This window comes from Musca autumnalis, unplaced genomic scaffold (assembly GCF_047663935.1).
Source record: "Musca autumnalis isolate F117 unplaced genomic scaffold, ASM4766393v1 scaffold_2, whole genome shotgun sequence".
Classification (NCBI taxonomy): domain Eukaryota; kingdom Metazoa; phylum Arthropoda; class Insecta; order Diptera; family Muscidae; genus Musca; species Musca autumnalis.
Window position 1 is genome coordinate 35,635,505 of NW_027411755.1, and position 25,298 is coordinate 35,660,802.

At 30.2% G+C, this 25,298-nt stretch overlaps 1 protein-coding gene across 1 annotated transcript in view; it reads left to right on the forward strand.

Moving 5' to 3' along the window:
• Positions 1–17,361, forward strand: part of LOC141393916 (venom dipeptidyl peptidase 4) — a 45,612-nt gene extending 28,251 nt beyond the window's left edge. Inside the window, exons 2-6 of the mRNA XM_073967543.1 lie at positions 14,733–14,827; positions 14,902–15,032; positions 15,097–15,882; positions 15,959–16,910; positions 16,969–17,361. Of these exons, the coding sequence (XP_073823644.1) occupies positions 14,733–14,827; positions 14,902–15,032; positions 15,097–15,882; positions 15,959–16,910; positions 16,969–17,091 (2,087 nt within the window). The 3' untranslated portion in view covers positions 17,092–17,361. The remainder of the gene's footprint in view (positions 1–14,732; positions 14,828–14,901; positions 15,033–15,096; positions 15,883–15,958; positions 16,911–16,968) is intronic.
• The last annotated feature ends 7,937 nt before the right edge of the window (positions 17,362–25,298 follow it).

Consider the following 25,298-nt stretch of genomic DNA (forward strand, 5'->3'; position numbering starts at 1 on the left):
AGTATCCACTTCAGTTTCTTTCATTAAAACTGCGATTGCTAAGAATTGGTTAATGATAGCGATTTTATTCCTTTTTATATTTTTACATTAGTGTCTTAACTTAAATATTATAAAATAAAATTAACAAAATTCAGGTAAGTTTAGATAAAAAAAAATAAAAATTGTTAAACAACATCGATTTCTACCTCACAGTGAAAAGTATGCACTCTAAAAGTTTCATGAAACAAAAAGGATTTTTTAGGGTTTCAGCCCTTGGTATGACATCCTTTGTTATCCTTTACAGCTTTTAGCCTTTTTGGCAAAGATTTAACTAAGGCAAGATATCTTCCCCATTCTTCTTGCAAGGCATATTTCAGGGTTCCTATACTTTGGATTTTACGATTTTTTATATTTGTCTCCAAACTACTCCATAAATTATCTATAGGATTCAAATCCGGGGATCGGGGAGGTGTTTGAATCACTTTTGGACAGTTACATAGCATCCATTTTGGAAAAATATGTGATTTGTGCTCGGGCTCATATATTGATAAAATTGGAATGTTGTCCCAAATCCCATTCTTTCAGCTCCTAAATTTCAAATTATCCTTTCACAATGTTTAAATAATAATACATCTTATCCTTAATTCCTTCGATAAAGACACGATTTCATACACCGGAAGCACTCATACAACGCCATACCACAACAGAGTCTCCTCTGTGCTTTACTTTTGAAATTGTGTGTTTGGGGTCCAAGGCGGTATTTGCCCTATGACATACCTTAATTGGTCCATATGACCAAAACAGGTTAAAGTTGTCTTCATTGCTTTCATTGGCAGCCTGTTTTGGTCATATGGACCAATTAAGGTATGTCATAGGGCAAATACCGCCTTGAACCCCAAACACACAATTTCAAAAGTAAAGCACAGAGGAGACTCTGTTGTGGTATGGCGTTGGCAAAAAGAAAGCTAAATATGGGTACCTGGAATGTAAGAAGTCTCTACGAACCAGGAAAACTAGCCAACACAATAAACGAAATGAACCATTACAACATAGACATATTGGGTGTAAGTGAAACATGGTGGCCTGGTAATGGCGAGTTTACATCTAACAACACAAAGGTATACCACTTTGGCAATCAAAATAACAACCTCCGGAATGGAGTTGGAATAATAGTAAAAAAGAATATTGCGAATTCTGTAATAGGATTTATACCAAAATCATATAGAACAATGCTCATAAAAATAGAAGCAAAGCCTATGGATATAAACATAATACAACAGTTGGCATTGAAGCATTCTATGACGAAATCACATACAGTATGCAAAGTTCATATTCGTACACCCCTAAAAAAATTAATAAAATCGTTATTAATTCCATATTTTATGCGCAAATATGAAATAATTTATGGGAATTACCATAACGAAGAAAGATTTAAGAATAACAAAACAAATTTTTAACTTATTTCGTCATTTAGGTAAAGATGGCGCCTGTGTGGGTGGCAAAGTTCGTATTCGTACACCTATAAGCACTATATATTTGGAGTTTTTAAGGATTTTCAAAGCAATATACCGCAAATTTTTGTTCTTTTCTTCTTTTGGAATGCCTCTGCTATAGAAAAATGTACAAATAACGGTAATTTTATTAAAAAGTTTGCATTAATAAAAAGTCGGAGGAATATTTGAAATAATTAATTAAATGTGCTAAATATGATTAACTATTGCAATTAATTCCAGAATTTTGGACGAAAATAGCTAATAGCAGTCCTTCTGTAACAATACTCGAGGTCTAATATGAAAATAAATGTTGTCAGCGTTTGGAAATGCAAAGAAACGTAATCCGGGCTTAGGTAAAGTAAACACATTTTTGGTTTTTACTTGGTGAAAATCGCACGTATCGTTTTATATTTGACATTAAATGTATTGAAGTTTTAGAATACGGTTTCGAACATCATTTTATGTCAAGACATATCGGACATTACGAGGAATACTAATTTTTTAAGGATGAAAATTTCCCCGAAAATAACGCTTTTCTTCAAAAGGTTACACCACGTTCTTTCCTGAACAATTTACTTCATTCTTTTGACATTTTTGCACTCATTTTGGATCCTTCGCTAAAGAAATATAATTTTCAACAAGTAAAAACCATTATTTTCCCAATTTTGGCAGCCATAACCCTCGTTCATAGTAAGCATAGAATTTCAGTCGTACGCGGGCAGTATGAAAACTTGTACAGTTTCATTTTTCTTCATAATTTCTCACAACTTTTGACATAAAATGATTTTCGAAACCGTATTCTAAAACTTCAATACATTTAATGTCAAATATAAAACGAAACTTTCGATTTTCACCAAGTACAAATCAAAAATGTGTTTACTTTACTAAGCCCGGATTACGTTTCTTGGCATTTCCAAACGCTGACAACATTTATTTTCATATTAGACCTCGAATATTATTGCAGAAGGACTGCTATTACCTATTTTCGTCCAAAATTGGGAATAAATTGCAATAGTTAATCAGATCTAGCACATTCTTCTTAATTATTTCAAAAATTAGTTCTACTTTTTACTCATGCAAAATTTTTAATAAAAATACCGTTATTTTTATATATTTCTATAGCAGAGACATTCCAAAAGAAGAAAAGAACAAAAATCTGCGGTATTTTGCTTTGAAAATCCTTAAAAACTCCAAATATATAGTGCTTATAGGTGTACGAATACGAACTTTGCCACCCACACAGGTGCCATCTATACCTAAATGACGGAATAAATTAAAAATTTGTTTTGTTATTCTTAAATCTTTCTACGTTATGGTAATTCCCATCAATTATTTCATATTTGGGCATAAAATATGGGATTAATAACGATTTTATTAATTTTGTAGGGGTGTACGAATATGAACTTTGCATACTGTATTTATTGAAAACTACAAAATCCCATGAAATAAATATTATCCAAGGTGACTTTAACGCACAAGTTGGAGAAGAAGCTGTACCTAGTGTAACGGGAAAATACGGACTTGGAGATCGAAATGAAAGTGGGGACAGACTGATTCAATTCTGCCAAGAATATAAAATGAAAATAACAAACTCATTTTTCTGTCTTTCCAAAAGAAGACTATCATGGCCATCATGAATAAAAATTCCGTGCGGAATTTTTTCCCTTTCCCCAATTTTACAATTTTTAATTTCCATATTTATGTCCAAAAAGGGAATATTTTTATCGATTCGGGGAAAATATTCCATAATTATGTAATTCTAGTAGGTTTTCAACGTTTTGAAATATTGATTTTAAGGGAATATCACTTTTCAAAATTATTTTCCGTGCGGAAAATTCCGAGGGAAATATTCATGATAGCCCTGTATATACTTGAAAATCTCCACAAGATCGAAAAGACAACATTGTGAGAAACCAAATAGATTATATAATCATAAATAAACGATTTTTCTCATGCATAAAGAAAACATCCACTTATCCAGGAGCTGAGGTGCCATCCGACCATAATCTTATATTAGCGAATATGTGTTGCAGAATATCCCTAGCAAGGAAAACGGTTCGGCGAAGGAAATTTGCTGTGGAGAAACTTGATAACCATAATACACTCGCAGTTGTGAAGCAACGTATAAATTGTGAATTAGACAATATAAACAGGGAGGGAAGTAGAGAACATATGGAGTTCTATCAAAAATACATTAAAAAATATTACCAGCAATAACCTAGGAAACTACAAAAACCCTAAAAATAAAGAATGGATGACAAACATACTTTGAGCTTAAAAGAGAAATTCAATCGGCAATACGAACCGCAAAAATTGAGCACTTAAACAAGCAATGTCAGGAAATTGAACGTCTGCAGGAGCTTCATGACGACTTCAATTTACATAAACGACTTAAAGAAGCCTCAGGAGTATACTACAAGTCAATACCGAAAATACTATATATTAACAACAAAGCTGTTTTTGAGACAAATGAAAAAATAAGACTATGGAGTGAATACATAAAACAAACATTTACTGACAGTAACCGATCAAACAACGTTTCGGCTAACCAACAACCACTCACAGGGAACCCAATATCTAAAACTGAAGTGGAATCTACAATAACATTATTACGTAATAAAAAAACTTGTGGGCCAGACGAAATTCCTTCCGAATTACTAAAATTAATAGACGACGAAAACATACAGCTTTTAGTATTGCTTTTTAACTACATCTACGACTCAGGCAGATACCCCCAAGACTGGCTGAAATGTACTTTCATCACGATTCCGAAGAAAAACCACCCAAGACAATGTACCGATTACAGACTAATAAGTTTGATGAGCCACGCTCTCAAAATATTTCTAAGAATTATACATTCCAGAATATATAAAAAATTTGAAGAATACATGGGTCTATCGCAATTTGGATTCAAAGAAGGCATGGGTACGAGAGAAGCCCTACTCTCTATACAAGTGTTAATACCGAAATGTACAAAAGGACGTATACATTTGTTTTGTGGATTATGAAAAGGCCTTCGATACCGTACAGCATGACAAAATGGTGGAAATCCTCATTTCTATTGGCATCCAAGGAAAGGAATTACAATGCATCAAGGAACTATATTGGAACCAAACAGCACAAGTCTACATTAATGGAGAACTTACAGACTCCATTGCAATATCGAGAGGAGTTAGGCATGACCATTACTATTTAATATTTACGCCGAAAGAATTTTTCAAGAATCAGTCTCTAACGTTCGTAAAGGCATATACATACATACATATATTGGTGGAACATTCGTCAACAACATCAGATATGCAGATGATACCACGTTAATTGCAAGTAGCCTGTCAGAATTACAATTCCTTCTGAATCGTCTAAATATCTGTAGCGAAAAGTATGGGTTAAAAATCAACATCCCAAAAACTAAATATATGGTTATATCCAAGTCCAGAAACCAAGAAACAACCGAATTACAAATAAATAATGTACAAAATAAATGAAAATTGGGATAACACAAAAGAAATACGATGTATGTATGTAGAATAGAAATGGCGAGAGGTACATTTTTCAAATACAAAAATGTCTTATGTAGTCATGACATAAACATGGAAACAAAAATTCGATTTGTTAAAACTTATGTCTGGTCTGTTTTGCTGTACGTCTCAGAAGTATGGACGTTAAAATCCGTTGACATAAAGAAACTGGAATCTTTTGAAACGTGGATTTATCGACGTATCCTAAAAATCCCATGGACACATTTGATACCCAATTCAGTAGTTCTGACAATGGTTAATCGAGAGCGTGAACTCATTACAACAATAAAAAGAAGAAAAGCGTCATATCTTGGACATATAATGAGGAACCGAAAATACAAGCTGCTCCAAACCATAATCGGTGGAACGATAGAAGGGAAACCATCCAGAGGACGGAAAGAAACATCATGGTTTGACAATATGCTGAAATGGACCGGCATTGAAAATCTCTCAATCCTACCGAGTGAAGCCAGAAATAGAGAAGCTTTTTTGGGGATCACCTTAAAATTTGTAACAAATAATGATATATAATTGTATTGGTCGCTTATATTCGAGATCGAATATGCAAATAAAGAAGAAGCAATCGCAGTTTTAATGAAAGAAACTGAAGTGGATCCTTTTGACTGTGATTCACTGTACCTTCTATACTGTGGTGGAGGGTAATTATTTTTTTTAAATAATGTATATAAATTTAGCATTATTTTTTGGCATTTTAATATTTATTTTAGCATTTTTTAGCATTATTTTAATGCTGATTTAGCTGCAACACTTTTTTAAATCTGGTCACACTAATCATAACATAACTGATACACTCATTCTCTCTTTTATACCAACAGTTACTGGTATGTATCTGTTGTATTAGTTTTGTTGATACAAACAGTTCCATCAATCCACGCCTTTAATAAAGGTACCTAAAAGGTACTTGTGAACACTATCTAATACTATGTTTACATTTACGAAATCCACTCGATTTAAACTGTCAATTCCATTGCTCAAACGTCAAATGAAATCCAATCGATTTCAGATTAGTTTTCATTTGACGTATACGCAAAGGTATTGACAGTTGAAATCGAGTGGATTTCGCAAATGTAAACATAGTATAAAGCTAAGTTGTGATGATTTGCAAGATAACTGTCTTCTAGACTATGCCGATGCAAGTTGCGCAGATGACAAAGGGGATCGCAAGTCCAACACAGAGTTCGTTTTTCATCTTAATGGTGGATCTGTTTCCGATTTCTACAGTGTCTGAAGTTATTTTAAACAGAAAATATAACAAATCTATATTACAAGTTAATACAAATTTGATGCCATACCGCAGGTTTATACATATATGCGAATATAAAAATTTCGAAAATCTTACTACAAAGACTAATGGTTCTGGAAACATACATATGTTACATAATTTGTGCATTTTGATCAGTTTGTTTCCCATTTGCATATACACTAATTTATACATTTTATTGATTTTATAGTATTTGGACGAGTTTTTAACATCAGATTAATTTAATTTTTTGAAAACATTTTAATCATCATTAGCTAGAAAGAGGTTTTGTTGCCTATGATTTGAGGGCGCGTTGATTAAAAAAAATTTAATATCATCATGGAAGTAATCACCATAATTTAAAAAAATATCCCCTCTCTAGGGTTTGAGTTTATGGTTTTTTGACTTTCAGCCAAACTGAATAATTGGATACTAAACTTAACTGTTCTTTAATTACAATCTTTCCTTGGACTTTTTAATGTTTACACTCCCAGAAAAAAATCCCAAGACCTTCAAAAGCATTTAAATCCAGCATCACATTAGTCACTTTGTGATGTACTTGTAGTATTTGATAAAAAGACACACACAGCATCCGAAATCTCATGAAATGCTTTTAAATCGCATCAAATAACAATCGTGTTATTGAAAATGAAACAAAAATCATATTACCGTCAATAAGGTAGTTAGGGAAAAAAACTACCAATTCAGATCAACAATGTTTAATATAATTACAATTTGATGTAACCGCTCCATGGGAAAAATATTATTTTTTCAATAAAAAATTGGGAGTAGGAATATCTCGAAGGTATTTAAATTAGGAAATTTAGAGATGCAGTATTAACATTTAAAAAGAAGAAGGAAAAAATAAGTCTTCTTATAGCCATACCAGGAATAAACTAGACACAAAATTCCTCACCGTATTGAAGAATATATTTTTTTTTTAAATTGTGGATTTTTTTTAAAAATATCTTTTTTGAAAAACTGTAGATTTTTAAAGAATTTTTTTCAAAAATCGTGCATTTTTTAAATAATATTTTTTTAAAAATCCTGAATTTTTTAAACAATATTTTTCAAAAATCGTGGATGTTTTAAAGAAAATTTTTTAAAAAATTCGTGAACTTTTTAAATAATATTTTTAAAAAATCGTGGATTTTTAAAAGAATATTTTTTTTTGAAAAATCGTGGATTTTTAAAGAATATTTTTTATAATATCGTGGATTTTTTAAAGAATATGTTTTCATTAATCGTGGATTTTTTTAAAAATATCTTTTCAAAAATTGTGGATTTTGTAAAGAATATTTTTATAATATCGTGGATTTTTTTAAGAATATTTTTTCATTAATCGTGGATTTTTTAAGAATATTTTTTTCAATAATCGTGAATTTTTTAAAGAATATTTTTTCAAAAAATCTTTGATTTTTTAAGAATATTTTTTCAAAAATCACGAATTTTTAGAATAATTTTTTTTTAAATGGTGAACATTTTAAAAAAAATTACTATTATTAGAATAATATTTTTTTAAAAAAAAAATACACTTTATTAAAAAAATATTTTTTAAAAAATCCACGATATTGACAAATTATTTTTTAAAACATCCACTATTATTAATTTTTTTTTAAATTTCACCATTATTGAAGAAATATTTTTTAAAAAATCCAAGATTATTGAAAAAATATTTTTTAAAAAAAATCCACTATTATTGGAAAAAATATTTTTTTTTAAATCCACTATTCAACTAAAAAAATTCATTTAAATTAGGAAATTTAGAGATGCAGTATTAACATTTAAAAAGAAGAAGGAAAAAATAAGTCTTCTTATAGCCATACCAGGAATAAACTGGACACAAAATTCCTCACCGTATTGAAGAATATATTTTTTTTTTAAATTGTGGATTTTTTTAAAAATATCTTTTTTGAAAAACTGTAGATTTTTAAAGAATTTTTTCAAAAATCGTGCATTTTTTAAATAATATTTTTTCAAAAATCCTGAATTTTTTAAACAATATTTTTCAAAAATCGTGGATGTTTTAAAGAAAATTTTTTAAAAAATTCGTGAACTTTTTAAATAATATTTTTAATTTTATTATTAATTATTAATTTATTATTATTTTTTTTTTCACCATTATTGAAGAAATATTTTTTAAAAAATCCAAGATTATTGAAAAAATATTTTTTAAAAAAAATCCACTATTATTGAAAAAAATATTTTTTAAAATCCACTATTTTTTAAAAATGCGCTATTATCGAAAATATATTTAAAAAAATTCACAATTGTAGAAAAAAAAAATTTGTTGTATAGTTAGTAATAGTGTTTTTTTAAAGAGTTGTGGATTTTTCAATAATAGTGGAATTTTTAATTTTTAAAAAATATTTTTTCTCTACGATTTAGTTTGGTTTGATGTCAGTAAATTAAAAACATGTTGTTCTGTTTTTAATATTATTTTTTTCGATATTTCGATCGTCTCCGACGATCATCATCAGGGATATTATATTTGTTATATTTTGAAACACTAGAACTTACTTCCTCATCTGTGAACAAATGTTCACAGTTGGAAATTATTTGTGAACAGATGAGAAAGTAACTTCAAAATATAACAATGTAAATATAATATGCCAGATGATGATCGTCGGAGACGATCGAAACATCGGAAAATAAAAATAATATTAAAAACAGAACAACATGTTATTAATTTACTGACATCAAACCAAACTAAATCGTAGAGAAAAAATATTTTTTAAAAATTAAAAATTCCACTATTATTGAAAAATCCACTATTTTTTAAAAATCCACTATTATTAAAAAAATATTTCTTAAAAATATTGAAAAAATATTTTTTTAATAAATCCACGATATTGATGAATTATTTTTTTTTAAAATATTGATGAATTATTTTTTAAAAAAATCAACGATTATTGAAAACAATATTTTTTAAAAAATCAACGATTATTGAAAAAATATTCTTTAAAAAATCAACGATTATTAAAAAAATATTTTTAAAATATTTTTAAAAAATCGTGGATTACTGAAAAAATATTTCTTAAAAAATCCACTATAATTGAAAAATCCACTATTTTTTTTTAAATCCACTATTATCGAAAAAGTATTTTAAAAAAAGAATATTTTTTCAAAAATCGTGGATATTTCAAATAATATTTTTTTCAAAATCGTATATTTTTTTAAATAGGAATATTTTCAAAAAATCGTCGATTTTTTAAAGAATATTTTTAAAGAATCGTGGATTTTTGATGAATATTTTTTCAAAAATCGTGGATTTTTTAAATAATATTTTAAAGGAATATTTTTTTTTAAATTGTGGATTTTGAAAGAATATTTTTTTCAAATATTGTGGATTTTTTAAAGAATGTTTTTTCAATAATGGTTGATTTTTTAAATACTATTTTTTATTAATCGTGGATTTTTTTTAGGAATATTTTTTTCAAAAATCGTGGATTTTTTTAATGAATATTTTTTTAAAAATCATGAATTTTTAAACGAATATTTTTTCAAAAATCATGGACATTTTTAAAAATTTACGATTATTAAAAAAATATTTTTTAAAAAGTCCACTATTATTAAAATAATATTTTTTAAAAAATCCACCATTTTGGAAAAAAATATTCTTTAAAAAATCCACAATAGTTGAAAAAATATTCTTTAAAAATCCACTATTTTTGAAAAAATATTCTTATAAAAATCCACGATTTTTGAAAAAAATATTATTTAAAAAATCCACAATTTTTGAAAAATATATTAAAAATCCACTATTATTGAAAACATTTTTTGTAAAAAATCCAGTTATTAAAAAAATATTTTGTTAAAATCCACAATTATAAAAAATATTTTTCAAAAATTCCAAAATGCCACTATTGAAAAATACTATTCTTTAAAAATCCACTATTATTGAAAAATATTTTTTTTAAAAATATTGAAAAAATATTTTTTAAAATATCCACGATTATTGAAAAATATTTTTTAAAAAATTCACGATTATTGAATTTTTTTTTAGATCAAAATTATTGAAAAAATATTTTTTAAAAAATTCACGATTATTGAATTTTTTTTTAGATCAAAATTATTGAACAAATATTTTTTAAAAAATCTAGGATTTTTTTTAATTTTTTATACCCTCCACCATAGGATGGGTGTATATTAAGTTTGTCACTACGTTTGTAACTATTCGAAACAATCATTGTAGACCCCACAGACTATATATATTCTTGATCAGCGTGCAATTCTACATCGATATAGCCATGTCCGTCCGTCTGTCCGTCTGTGGAAATCACTCTAGCGTCCGAACGGATTGACGTAGGTGGATGAAATTTTGGGAAAATCTATTATATGTACGTAGGACTTTTGGTATTGAAAGCGGGATATGTAGGTCCACGCTTTCGTGTAGCCCCCATACAAAATGACGCGTGACGCGTCGTCGTTTTAAGGAATTTTTAAGATATTTGTCCCATTTTACCACAGAATTGGTTGTAAATTCGTATTTTGTGTCTCCAGAGGCCAAAAAACATTCCTACCAAAGTTGGTTTATATAGGTCCACGTTTTGGTATAGCCCCCCGTATAGCGCCCCATATAAAGTACGCGTCATTTTAATATATTTTGAATGTATTGGTCCCATTTGACAACAGAATCGGTTGTAACTTTGTATTTTGTGTTTCCAGAGGCTAAGAAACATTTCCACCGTAAAGTGTTTATATAGGTCCACGTTTTGATATAGCCCCCATAGGACGATATCTCCCGATTTTCGGTATTTTGAAGGTTTTGGCCTCATTATCACACCGAGATGGCTGAAATTCGGTATTTAGTCTTCGTTGGGGGTATAAAACTTCCCTCCCAGAAATTTGTAGGTATAAGTCCGCGCCATCGTATAGCCCCCATAGAACGGGAACTTCCGATTTTCGGTATTTTGAAGGTTGTGGCCACATTAATCCACCGAAATGGCTGAAATTTGTGGTGGAGGGTATAAAAAGTTCGGCCCGACCGAACTTAACGCTTTTCCCACTTGTTTTTTTAAAAAATCCACTATTATTAAAATAATATATTTTACAAATGCCACTAAATCCACAAAAAATCCACGATTATTGAAAAATATTTTTTAAAAAATCCACGATTATTGAAAAATATTTTTTAAAAAATCCACGATTATTGAAAAATCCACGATTATTGAAAAATATTTTTTAAAAAATCCACGATTATTGAAAAATATTTTTTAAAAAATCCACGATTATTGAAAAATATTTTTTAAAAAATCCACGATTATTGAAAAATATTTTTTAAAAAATCCACGATTATTGAAAAATCCACGATTATTGAAAAATATTTTTTAAAAAATCCACGATTATTGAAAAATATTTTTTAAAAAATCCACGATTATTGAAAAATATTTTTTAAAAAATCCACGATTATTGAAAAATATTTTTTAAAAAATCCACGATTATTGAATAAAAATTATCCCTGAAGATGTTGGAAAATCCCAACGAAACGTCGGGTAGAAAAATGAAATAAATAGTCTTATTTTCATTGAAAAACAAAAGACCTTATAGCCCAAAAAGACAAAGTCTTAAACATATAAATAAATAATTAGAAGGTCGAAAAAACATTATATAAAGAATATTTTTCAAAGAATTCACTATTATTATTTTTTTAAATGATTTGTTGAGGAATATTTTTAAAAAATCGTAGATTTTTTAAAGAATATTTTTAAAGAATCGTGGATTTTTTAAAGAAAACTTTTTTATTCGAGGATTTTTAAGGAATATTTTAAAGAATATTTTTTCAAAAATCGTGGATTTTTTAAAGAATATTTTTTCAAAATTCGTGGATTTTTTAAAGAATACTTTTTCAAAAATTGTGTTTTTAAAAATAGTTTTGTAAAAATCGTGAATTTTTTAAATAATATTTTTTCAAATGTCGTGGTTTTTTAAATATTTTTTTTTAAATAGTGCATTTTTTAAATAGTATTTTTTCAAAAATCCTGGATTTTTTAAAGAATATTTTTTTTTAAAAATCGTGGATTTTTTAAATAAAATTTTTTCCAATATCGTGTTTTTTTAAGAATATTTTTGCAAAAATCGTGGATTTGTTAAAGAATATATTTTTTTAAAATCGTTAATTTTTAGGGAATATTTTTAAAAAATCGTCGATTGTTTTTTAATGAATATTTTTTTCAAAAATCGTAGGTTTTTTAAAGAGTATTTTTTCAAAAACGTGGATTTTTTAAATGCTTTTTTCAACAATCTTGGTTTTTTTAAACATTATTTTTCCAAAAATCTTAGATTTTTTAAAGAATTTATTTTTACAAAAATCTTAGATTTTTTAAACAATATTTTTTTCAAAAACAGTGGATTTTTTAAACATTATTTTTTCTAAAATCGTGGATTTTTCAAAGAATAAATTTTCAAAAATCGTGAATTTTTTTAAACAATATTTTTTCAAAAATCGTGGATTTTTTAAAGAACATGTTTTTCAAAAATCGTGGATTTTTTAAAGAATATGTTTTTCAAAAATCGTGGATTTTTTAAAGAATATGTTTTTCAAAAATCGTGGATTTTTCAAAAACCATGGATTTTTTTAAACAATATTTTTTTTTTCAAAAATGTTGTGTTTTTTTAAATAATATTTTTTTAAACATCGTGAATTTTCTAAGGAATATATATAAAGAGTATTTTTTTTAAATCGTGAATTTTTAAACAATATTTTTTCAAAATCGTGGAATTTTTAAAGAATTTTTTTTTTTCAAAAATATTCGATTTTTTAAACAATATTTTTTTAAAAAATCGTGTAATTTTTCAACTATCGTATTTTTTTTAAAAAATATTTCTTCAAAAATCGTGGATTATTTTTTTGAATTTTTTCAAAAATCGTGGATTTTTTAAGGAGTATTTTAAAAAAAAATCGTCGATTGTTTCAAGAATATTTTTAAAGAATCTTGGATTTTTTGATGAATATTTTTTCAAGAATGGTGGATTTTTTAAAAAATACTTTCAATGAATTGAATTTTTTAAATTATATTTTAACAAAAGTCTGGGATTTTTAAAGAATGTTTTTTCAAAAATCCTGGGTTTTTTCGAACTTCGTGAATTTCTTTTTAAAAATCGTGGTTTTTTAAATATTTTTTTTTAAATCGTGGATTTTTTAAATAATTTTTTTTTTAAAGATCCTGGATTTTTTGTAAAGAATGTTTTTCCAAAATCGTGTTATTTAAGAATATTTTTTCAAAAATCGTATATTTTTTAAAGAATATTTTTTTTTTAAATTGTGATTTTTAGGGAATATTTTTAAATAATCTTTGATTTTTTAGAGAATCGTTTTTTAATGAATATTTTTTCAAAAATTTTAGGTCTTTTAAAGAGTATTTTTTCAAAAAAAGTTGTTTTCTTTTTTATTTTTTCAAAAATCTTGGATTTTTTAAAGAAATTTTTTTCCAAAAATCTTAAATTTTTTAAACAATATTTTTTCAAAAATCGTGGATTTTTTAAAGAATATTTTTTAAAAAATCATGGATTTCTTAAAGAATGTTTTTTTTTTTTTGCAAAAATCGTGAATATTTTTTCAAAAACCGTGAATTTTTTAAAGAATAATTTTTCAAAAATCGTGGATTTTTAAAGTATATTTTTTCAAAAATCGTGGATTTTTTAAAGTATATTTTTTCAAAAATCGTGGATTTTTTAAAGTATATTTTTTCAAAAATCGTGGATTTTTTAAACATTATTTTTTTTAAAAATCGCGGATTTTTTAAAGATTATTTTTTTAAAAATCGCGGATTTTTTAAAGATTATTTTTTCAAAAATCGCGGATTTTTTAAAGAATATTTTTTCAAAAATCGCGGATTTTTTAAAGAATATTTTTTTTTTCAAAAATCGTTGATTTTCAAACAATATTTTTCAAAAATCATGGATTTTTAAAATTTTTTTTTTCAAAAATGTTGTATTTTTTAAATAATATTTTTTTTAAATCGTGCTTTTTTTAAAGAATATGTTTTCAAAAATCGTTAATTTTTTAATGGTATTTTTTTTAAATCGTCCATTTTTTAAACATTATTTTTACCAAAATCGTGGATTTTTTAAAAATCCTGAATTGTTGAAAGAATCTTTTTTCAAAATCGTGAATTTTTTAAAGAGTATTTTTTTACAATCGTGGAGTTTTTAAAGAGTATTTTTTTACAATCGTTAATTTTTTAAAGAATATTTTTTCAAATATCGTGGATTTTTCAAAGAATATTTTTTATAAAATCATGGATTTTTAATCGTGGATTTTTTAAACAATATTTAAAAAAAACGTGGATTTTTGGAACAATAATTTTTATTATTTAAATTACAAAAATTCAAAAATCGTTGTTTTTAAAAAAATATTTTTTCAAAAATCATGGATTTTTTAAAGAATATTTTGTAAAAAATTTTGGATTTTTTAAACAAAATTTTTAAAATAAAACGAATAAATAATATTTTTTTCAATACTATTTTATCTTATTTCAGATGAGGAATTCTACTACACAAACACCGACAGATCAATTCACAAATTTAATGCTGCAAGTGGTGAGGACAGTAGCTTTGTAACTGCAGATTTTTTGGTAAGTGAAAACATAACCTTAAAACACATAACCTCAAATATTGATTTTGTGTTGTTCATGCTTTATATTTATAGGAAATTTATAAAAGTGGCAGCTCGTTTACCCTATCTCCAGACAATACCAAAATTTTGGTACGCTATGATGTTGAGGAGATATTCAGACATTCCTACATTGCCAAGTATGATGTCTTTGATATTGCCACAAGGTGAGATGGAGGTTACATAAAAGATTATTGGAAACCAGTATTAATTATTTTTGTCTTGTTGCAGAACTTCCATAAGCATCCACAATGGTGAAAAGCTGCAATACTGTGCCTGGTCACCCATCAAGGATCGTTTGGGTTATGTTTACAACAACAATGTCTATATTCATTTTGATGATTCCATTGAGTTACAAATCACCTCGGATGGTGTTAATGGTGTCTTCTATAACGGTATACCCGATTGGGTATATGAAGAAGAAGTGTTGAGCAGTGGCAGTGCCATGTGGTGGTCACCAGATGGCAATTATTTGGTTGTTGGTGTTTTCAATGACACCAAAGTCGAGACCTATAAATATTTCCTCTATGGTGAAGCTGCAGATCCAGAATATCAATATCCCAAAGAAGTCGATTTGAAATATCCCAAACCGGGTACCAACAATCCAGTTGTGGCTCTGCGAGTTTTCGATTTAAGTGTAAACCCCACCTATGTAACACTGAAGGCTCCCACCGATATTGTTAGCGATGATCATATTTTGCAAAATGTTGCCTGGACCAGAGATCAAAAACTGTTAATCACCTGGTTAAACCGTCGTCAAAATATTGGTTCCATGCAATTGTGTAGCACCACTGGAACTTGCAATGAGGTTAAGAGATTGGAAGAACCAAAGGGTTGGATTAGCATGGGCAGTCCTCAGTGTTTGAAGGAAAGTGATAGCTGCATGTTTACCTATTGGATAGATAATTGGTATCAAGTTTGGAATTTGGATTTGCAAAGTGGAGCCAATCTATGGACCAAACGCGGCAATTTCACTGTCCTAAGGGTCTATGGTTATGATGAGGTCAATAAGAAACTGTGAGTATTTCCTTTGGGGACATTTGAAATTTCTTCAAAAAATATATTTTAATGAACTTTTTATCTATTTTTCCAGTTTCTATCAGGCCACCCTAAGCAATGATCCCTCCATTTACCACGTCTTTAGCAATGATGACTGCTTAACCTGTGACTTAAAGGATACCGATGGCGATCTGTGTAAATCAGCATCGGCTTCATTTAGCAAAAACTTTTCCTACTATACCGTCACCTGTGGTGGTCCCAATCCCAGCTATACCAAAGTTATTGCAACCAAAACAAATACCCTGGTCAAAGATTGGGAATTAAATTTGGAATTCCGTGAATTTTTAGAAACTCGGTTAAGACCAAAAATCCGTTATATGAATGTCACCTTGGCCGATGGTTCTATGGGTATTGTCAAACTACAGCTACCTCCTAGTTTGGATGAATCCGCTAATAAAAAATATCCCATGATTGTTAATGTTTATGGTGGTCCCAATTCGGTGAGAGTTACCAATGGTTTCAGCGTGGGTTTTGATGGTTATGTTACAACAAATCGTGAAGTCATCTATGCCACAATTGATGGTCGTGGTACAGGCAACAAAGGCAAAGATCTACTCTTTTCGGTTAACAATCATTTGGGAGAATTCGAAGTGGAAGATCAAATCTTTGTTACGAAATATCTGCAAACCCTACCCTATGTCGATAAGGAACGTACCGGTATATGGGGTTGGAGTTATGGTGGTTATATGACTGCGCAAACCTTGGCTCATGATAATGACAATGTATTCCAATGTGGTGTATCTGTGGCACCGGTAACCTCATGGTTATACTATGATACCATTTATACGGAGCGGTATATGGGTTTGCCAACCGAAGGGGATAATTTGAAGAAGTATTTGGAGACTAGCGTGCTGGAGGATGTCAAAAATTTCCGCACACACAACTTTTTGCTTATCCATGGTTCGGGAGATGATAATGTGCACTATCAGCAGTCGTTAATGTTGGCCAAGGTGCTGCAGGCCAATGATATTTTGTTTGATGAAATGGTAAGTGGATTATAACATATTGATAAGCGGCTAAACTAAATTTTACCCTTCCTTACAGACCTACACCGATGAAAATCACTCAATTGGCAACTTCTTACCCCATCTCTATCACACCATGGACAACTTCTGGATGAATTGCCTTAACTTGGATGTCGTTGATGAGGAGGAGAACCAGCTCTAAACTGACAAAGTGTTTGCAAAAAAACTTACTAACCCAATCCTATTTCTTGCCCCTAGAGAATTTTTTTATAGCTAAATATTTGTAACCCAATTCTATTCCTTGCCCCTAGAGAAATTTTGTATAGCTAAATATTTGTAAATTATTGTTATTAATAATTGATAACTGTGTATCATATTTAGTTTCTTAGATTTTTTGCATTTTTTATTAGTAAAAGTAAATATTTTTGCATTTAAATTGTTTGATAATAAAGACACTTTAGTCTCTTGAAAATTTCTTTCCCTAAGACGATTCGAAACAAAATAAAGATTTTTTTAAAAAATAGTCTTTAAAATAAATACATAAGATGTATGTAACCAAAAAAATCTAATTTTTTGAAAAAAAATTCTTTAAAAAATTCACGATTTTTGAAAAACATTCTTTAAAAATACTCACGACATTTAAAAAAAATCTTTAAAAAAATTCACGATTTTTTTTTTAAATCTTTAAAAAGTTCACTATTAAAAAAAATCTTTGAAAACTTCAAAATATCTGAAAAGTATTCTTTAAAAAATTCACCATTTTTGAAAATAAAAATCTTTAAAAAATTCACGAATTTAAAAAAAAAAAATATTTTTTTTAAAAATCCACAATTTTTTAAAAAAATATTCATTAAAAATTCACGATTTTAGAAAAAATGTCTCTAAAAAATTCACGATTGAGAAAAAGTATTTGATTTTTTAAAAAATATTCTTTAATCGTGGATTTTTTAAAAAATATTTTTTCAATAATCGAGGATTTTTTAAAAAATATTTTTTCAAAAATCGCGAATTTTTGGAAAATACTTTTCAATAATCGTGGATTATTTAAAAAAATATTTTTTCGATAATAGTGGATTTTTTAAAAAGTAGTGGATTTTTCAGTAATAGTTGTTTTTTTATTAAAAATAGTGAATTTTTTAAAAAATATTTTTTTTTTCAAAATAGTGGATTTTTTAAAAAATATTTTTTCAATAATGGTGAATTTTTTTAAGAAACAAGTAAAAAAGTTTCAGTCGGTTTTGCTTACAGCGTTATACCCTCAGCCTATGTGAATAGAAACTTTCATCTACGGAAAGATCCAATATATTTAGGGTATAATCAGAATTTGGTGGCCGTTTTTGGACGTTTGAACTTGCCGACAAAAATGTAGAGTAGGATTAAAGTTCAAAATGTTACGGAGGAGGTACTTAAAGGAATGGACCGACATAGTCCGTTTTGGAAGTAGATCTTATATTGGGAGTCATATCTTTTCGATAGATATCGCGCCCTCTTGTCATTTCAGTGGGTCATCGTATAACTCCAGGGTTAGTATGCCAGGAAGAATGGAAGCATGGACTTGTCCACGGAAAACGCGGGTTCACGGAAAAGCAGGATCTTTCGTACCGGATTGACCCGGAACCATAGTGTTGCGGCCAGCGGCTGCCAACCCAGCATTAAACCTATGCTTCTACGTAGGTTTATATGCTGCTACAACAACAACATCGATTTTCGAAAAAAAATCTTTAAAAGATCCACGATATTTAAAAAAATATTTTTTAAAAAGTCCACAATTTTTGAATTTTTTTTTTAAATCCAGGATTGAAAAAAAAATATTCCTTAAAAAATCCACGTTTATTGAAAAATATTCCTTAAAAAATTCAAGATTTTTTAAAAATCCACTATCAATAAAAACAAATTCACGATAAATGAAAAAATATTTTTTAAAAAATCCAGGATCAATGAAAAAATATTCTTTAAAAAATCCATGATCAATGAAAAAATATTCTTTAAACAATTAGGAAAAGCGTTAAGTTCGGTCGGGCCGAACTTTTTATACCCTCCACCACAAATTTCAGGTATTGCGGTGGATTAATGTGGCCACAACCTTCAAAATACCGAAAATCGGAAGGTACCGTTCTATGGGGGCTATATGATGGCGTGGACCTATACCTACAAATTTCTGGGGGAACGTTTTATACCCCCAACGAAGACTAAATACCAAATTTCAGCCATCACGGTGTGATAATGAGGCCAAAACCTTCAAAATACCGAAAATCGGGAGATATCGTCCTGTGGGGGCTACATCAAAACGTGGACCTATATAAACATTTTATGGTAGAAATGTTTCTTAGCCTCTGGTAACACAAAATACAAAGTTACAACCGATTCTGTTGTCAAATGGGACTAATACATTCAAAATATATAAAAATGGGGCGTTATATGGGGGCTATACCAAAACGTGGACCTATCTAAACCAACTTTGGTAGGAATGTTTCTTTGCCTCTGGAGACACAAAATACCAACCAATTCGGTGGTAAAATGGGACAAGTATCTTAAAAATTCCTTAAAACGACGACGAGTCACGCGTCATTTTGTATGGGGGCTATACGAAAGCGTGGACCTACATAGCCCGCTTTTAATACCAAAAGTTCTACGTACAAATAATAGATTTCCCAAAATTTCATCCACCAACGTCAATCCGTTCGGACGCTAGAGTGATTTCCACAGACGGACAGACGGACGGACATGGCTATATCGATGTTGAATTGCACGCTGATCAAGAATATATATAGTTTGTGGGGTCTACAATGATTATTTCAAGTAGTTACAAACGGAATGACAAACAAATTTTTTAAAGAATATTTTTCGAAAATCGTGGACTTTTATACCCTCCACCATAGGATGGGGGTATATTATATACCCCCATCCTATGGTGGAGGGTATAAAAATCCACGATTTTCGAAAAATATTCTTTAAAAAATTTACGATTTTTGAAAAAATATTCTTTTAAAAATACATGATTTTTGAAAAAAAAATATTCTTTAAAAAACCACGATTTTTGAAAAAAATGTCTTATAAGAAATCCACGATTTTAAAAAAATGTTCTTTCCACGATTTTTGAAAAAAAGTTCTTTAAATAATAGAAGATTCTTGATAAATATTCTGTTAAAAATAAATTAATTTTGAAAAAAAAAATATTTAAAAAATCCACAATTTTCGAAAAAATAATCTTAAAAAAATCTACGATTTTTGAAAAAAAATCTTTCAAAAATTTACGATTTTTGAAAAAAAATATATTTTTTTTATCCACGATTGTTGTTTAGAAATTCACGATTTTTCAAGATATTATTTAAAAAATCCACCTTGTTAGAAAAAGAATATTTAAAACTGTTTCTTTAAAAAATTCACGAATTTCGAAAAAAATTTCTTTAAAAAAAGTCACGATTTTCGAAAAAATCTTTAAAAAAAATCACGATTTTCGACAAAAATAAACATATTTAAAAGTTCCACGGTTTTCGAAAAAAGTATTTAAAATATCCACTAATTTTGATAACACATTTTTTAAAAATCCACCATTTAAAAAAAAATATTTAAAAAAATCCACGATCAATGAAAAAATAGTCTTTAAAAAATCCACGATCAATGTTATTGGATCGGTATTGCACCTTTGGTAGAGATCGGAATTGCTTATAACAATCGGAAGAGTGACGCGAATACGAATGATTATATTTGTTCACATAGCTTATGCTCTTCAAACGTCAATTTCACCCACTGTCTACTCCTGACTTGGTGTCCTCTGTTCACGCAAACGAGGATCTGGCGACCGATCATGGGCGGTGTAACCCTTACTCGTTGCACGGAAGAAATACCTGCATCACTACCAAAATATCTGTAAGAGCCAACTCGAAGTACTTGTGGAATTGGGTCTACAGATATCTGCGTTGTTATGGCGGACAAGGCAGTATGGATGGCAGCGGATGAGTCCATATAGGTCAACGGTGCCGCCCACAGACTTCCAAGAAGTTTACGCTCGAGCTTAGATGTTGTAGAGTGCCAGGCTCTCTAAGCTCTTCCTTGTGCTCACAAGCAAAGAAGAAGTCCTGACAAATTTTGCCATCAAAACATGAAAGAAAGAACCGAAATAAATGTAATTCTCCCAGGAGGTCACAGGTATATGCCAAATCCTCTCGCAACTGCGGCAAGCTCCACGTGTCTGGGAGGAAGCATTTCAAGTTCAGACAGCGTTTCAAACTTTCGTTTATGAAGAAGACTAAATACCAAATTCCAACAATTTCATTGATAATGAAGCTAAAAGCTTCAAAATACCGAAAATCGGGTGGTACCGTTCTATGGGGGCTATATCAAAACGTGGACCGATATAGCCCATTTGTAATACCAAACATCCTAGGAGTAACAGAAACTTCTATACCAAATTACAAAGCTCTATCTTAAAAATTGCGATAAACTCATTTCTTCCGATGGACCACCACCAGTGGCGTTGAAGCTTCTTTTATTTTGAGCCATTTTCTTCTTCAACATAGCTTTAAAGTGAATCCAGACTCTCTTCCACTCTTCAGGTGTTCGTGTTGGAGGTCCATGGCTGTTTAAACTGTCCGAAATAGACCTCCACGCCTCATCTGCTGTGGCTTTGGTTTCACATAAAACCAGAACTCCTCGGGCTAAGTTTGGATTTGCACTCAATTTATCAAATAATATTTCAAACTGTTGCTTTGTCGTTATTTTCACCATATTTTTGATACACACAATTAATTAATCATGCAAATTTACTGCAACTGAAAATAACTGGTTGCTGAAAAATAGCCGCTTCGTCAACTTAAGTACAGTACACATTGTCAGTTTTGAATGACGATTTTTTGCAATTATCAATAACTGTCCAACCGTTCAGCAACCACAAAATATGTTGTGGTTGCATGATGAATGTCAAAAATAAACGGCCACACTAGCAAGCAACAACAAAGCTGTCATTCAAAACTGACAATGTGTACCTAGCTTTAGATTCGCAACTTCAGTTGAAGGTTGCCATACAAAAATTAATTTTGACAACTAGCAACTCCACTCAACGATAATTGCTATCGATAATCGACCCCTTAACAATTTATTATTGGCAATCCTCTTTGTTACAACAATCCTAGGGTTGCTGGCTGTGATAACTACCACAGCATTCATTGTGCAACGTTTTAATTAAGTGAAATTTGTGTTTGGCAATGCCCTTTGAGAAACAGTTTTTTTACGTAATGTCATTAAACAATCGGAAAAAAGAACAAGTAAAAAAGTGTCAGTCGGCTTTGCCGACAGAGATCGGCAAATTGAAACACTTTTTTCACAACAAAATTTTCAAAATTTTGGTCGACAAAAATGTTGATTAGGATTAAAGTTCAAAAATTTTGCGGAAAAGTTACTTAAAGGAATTGACCGACCATATGGGTGCCATAGGGGGCTTTTACACCCTTCGGGCTGTTTTCTGAAGAAGGACTTGCCCCTGAAACAACTTTTACCATCGTAGTTGAGGCAGCGAATGTAAGTTGCTTCAACAAAAATCAAAGTGATTCAATAGCAGGTCTTAAAGTGAACTTATCCAAAATTTTGTGTGGGAGGTACGGGATGGAGTGGACAAATAGAGTCCATATTCGAACCTGATCTATATCTGGTAGATATTATGAAAATGTGTAAAGTATGGACCAAATCGGTCACTCCCATCAAGAGTTATCGTGCGCACAATTTTTCCGAATATTTTTGAACTTTTGTGGGGTAGGTACCTGAAGGGATGGACCGATATGGCTTATCTACGAACTTAAAGTAAGGTGGAAGCAATATTACGAAGGCCAAATTTTGGCCGGAATCGGCATTTCCGTTCGAGAATTATCTTGCGCTTCCACCCATAAACATGGTGTCATAGGGTTTGTTTTTCAACTTTCAGGCTATTTTTTCAGGAAGTATGGACTTGCCCCTGAAGAAACTTGCACCTTCGTATAGGGGATAGTGAATACAAGATGTTACAACAAAAACCAAGGTGAATCGAGAGCAGGTCCTAAACTGAACTTTTCCGAAATTTTGTGTGGGAGGTACTCGAAGGAGTTTACCGATTGAGTCCATATTGAAACCTCATCTAAGTCTGGTAGAAATTTCATAATGTGCAAAGTATGAACTACATCGGTTACTCCCTTCAAGAGTTATCGTACGCACAAATTTTCCGAACTTTTGTGGGGGAGGTACCGGAAGGAGTGGACCAATATAATCCATCTTTGAACATGAACTATGTTTGGACAAAATATTACGAAAGCCAAATTTTGGACCGAATCGGCAGATCCGTTCGAGAGTTATCTTGCGCTCCAACCAATACACACGGTGTCGTAGGGTTTTTTGTAACTTTCAGGCTATATTCTCAGGAAGTATGGATTTGCCCCTAATGAAACTTACAGCGTCGTATAGAGGACAGCGAATACAACTTGCGTAAACAAAAATCAAAGCGATTCGAGACAAGGTCCTAAACTGAACTTTTCCGAAATTTTGTGTGGGAGATACCCGAAGGAGTGGACCGATTGAGTATATATTGGAACCTCATCTAAGTTTGGTAGAAATTACACGATGTGCAAAGTATGGACTACATCGGTTATTCCCTACAAGAGTTATGGTGCGTACAAGTTTTGCGACAATTTTTGAACATTTGTGGGGGAGGTACCAGAAGGAGTGGACGTATATGGCCCATCTTCGAACTTGAATCGAATCTGGACAAAATATTTCGATACCCAAAATTTGAACCGAATCGATTGATCCGTTCGAGAGTTATCGTGCGCACCAGCCTGCCAGACAGACGGATGGACATTGCTAGATCTACTCAAAATTGTCTGAAACGGATATCGTACAAACATACTTGGGGTCTAAAACCATTATTTCGATGAGGCACATTTTTGGTCGTATCAAAGTGTAAATACCCTCTTTAGCCTAAAGGCTGAGGGTATAACAAAATGGAAAATGTAGTGTGAAAGCGGGAAGCTGTGTTTTACAGGAGCCAGAATGTAGTACGAAAATTCCTTAAAAGGGTTAAACGTCAAGCTGATGGCTTTGGTACAAAGACATTCTCCTCTAGAGACGAGCAAAAAAATCTGACAGTTGGTATCCAACCAGCCGAGTGTATGCATCAGCTAGTTTGCACCATCTGACAGTAGGGAAGCGTACTCGATGGAATGTAGGAAGCTCACGTCCCGTCCACAAGAAAGTGGATAAAACTTTGAGCTGAAATTATTAGGGTATAAGTCTGCTCCCTGGGTGCCACCGTCATCACATTTTCAACGGCGGCAAAAATACCCCTCAGAGTAATGTTGAGTACTTCAGCCATGTAAAACTTCTCTACAAGTGGTGTTCGGACTCGGCTATAAAAAGTAAATCTTATATCATTGAGCTAATATGAATCGGCGTGCACTCATTGGCATTGTCCCGTCTGGGATGTTTGTGTAACAATTATACATTTTTTCACTGACCCTGGATTTTCAAAGAATATTTTTTTCACTTATTTAAAAATTTTGCCTTTTTAGGCGAAGATAATTTTTAGTATTATTTCTAGGAGAAATTAATTAAAAATTAATACTAAAAATGATCTTCGACTAAAAAGGCAAAACTTTCAAATAACTGGTTCGATCTTTTTAACCACGGTGGCACACAGGAAGCGGACTTGTGCCCATCGAGTACGCTTCCCTTCTATCAGATGGTGCTAACTAGCTGATGCATACACCTTACCAGCGTATCGTCTCCGGTCTAGAACAGTTTGGCTGGTTGGATAACAACTGTCAGATTACTTTGCTCGTCTCTAGAGGAGAATGTGCTTGTACCAATGCCATCAGATTGACGTTTAACTCTTTTAAGGAATTTTCGGACTACATTCTGCTTTCAGCTTCCCGCTTTCGCACAAAATTTTCCGTTTTTTTTTTCTTTTTTCCGAAAAAGTTTTCATTTGATTTGGAAAAGGTTTCATTTGATTTTGAAAAGGTTCCATTTAATTTGGAAAAGGTTGATTCGACTTTTAGAGTTGAAACGTTACGGACGTGTTTTTCTTGTGAAGGAAATAAAAAATATTTTTCAACAAACCTTTTTCTGTGGAAAAATTTATTTTCCTTGAATTTTTTAAATCTGCTTCTAAGTTTATATTCTGGTGGATTGTATCGGTCTGGGAACTGATGACCAGCCCTTACGTATCTATGAATCCGAAAAAACCGCCTGATAAGTCCTTGGAAGACTGGCACAAGGAAGCATTGTCGCATGGAAATGAAGTTTCGACAAATTTTCAAAATGAAACAGTAATGATGATACTAATGGAATTCTGAACAGATCAATGGACTGTCATGACGCCGATTTTAATCCGCATAAAAGCGAAACTGCAAAGACGAATTCGAATTTTGAAGTCACTGGTGATAA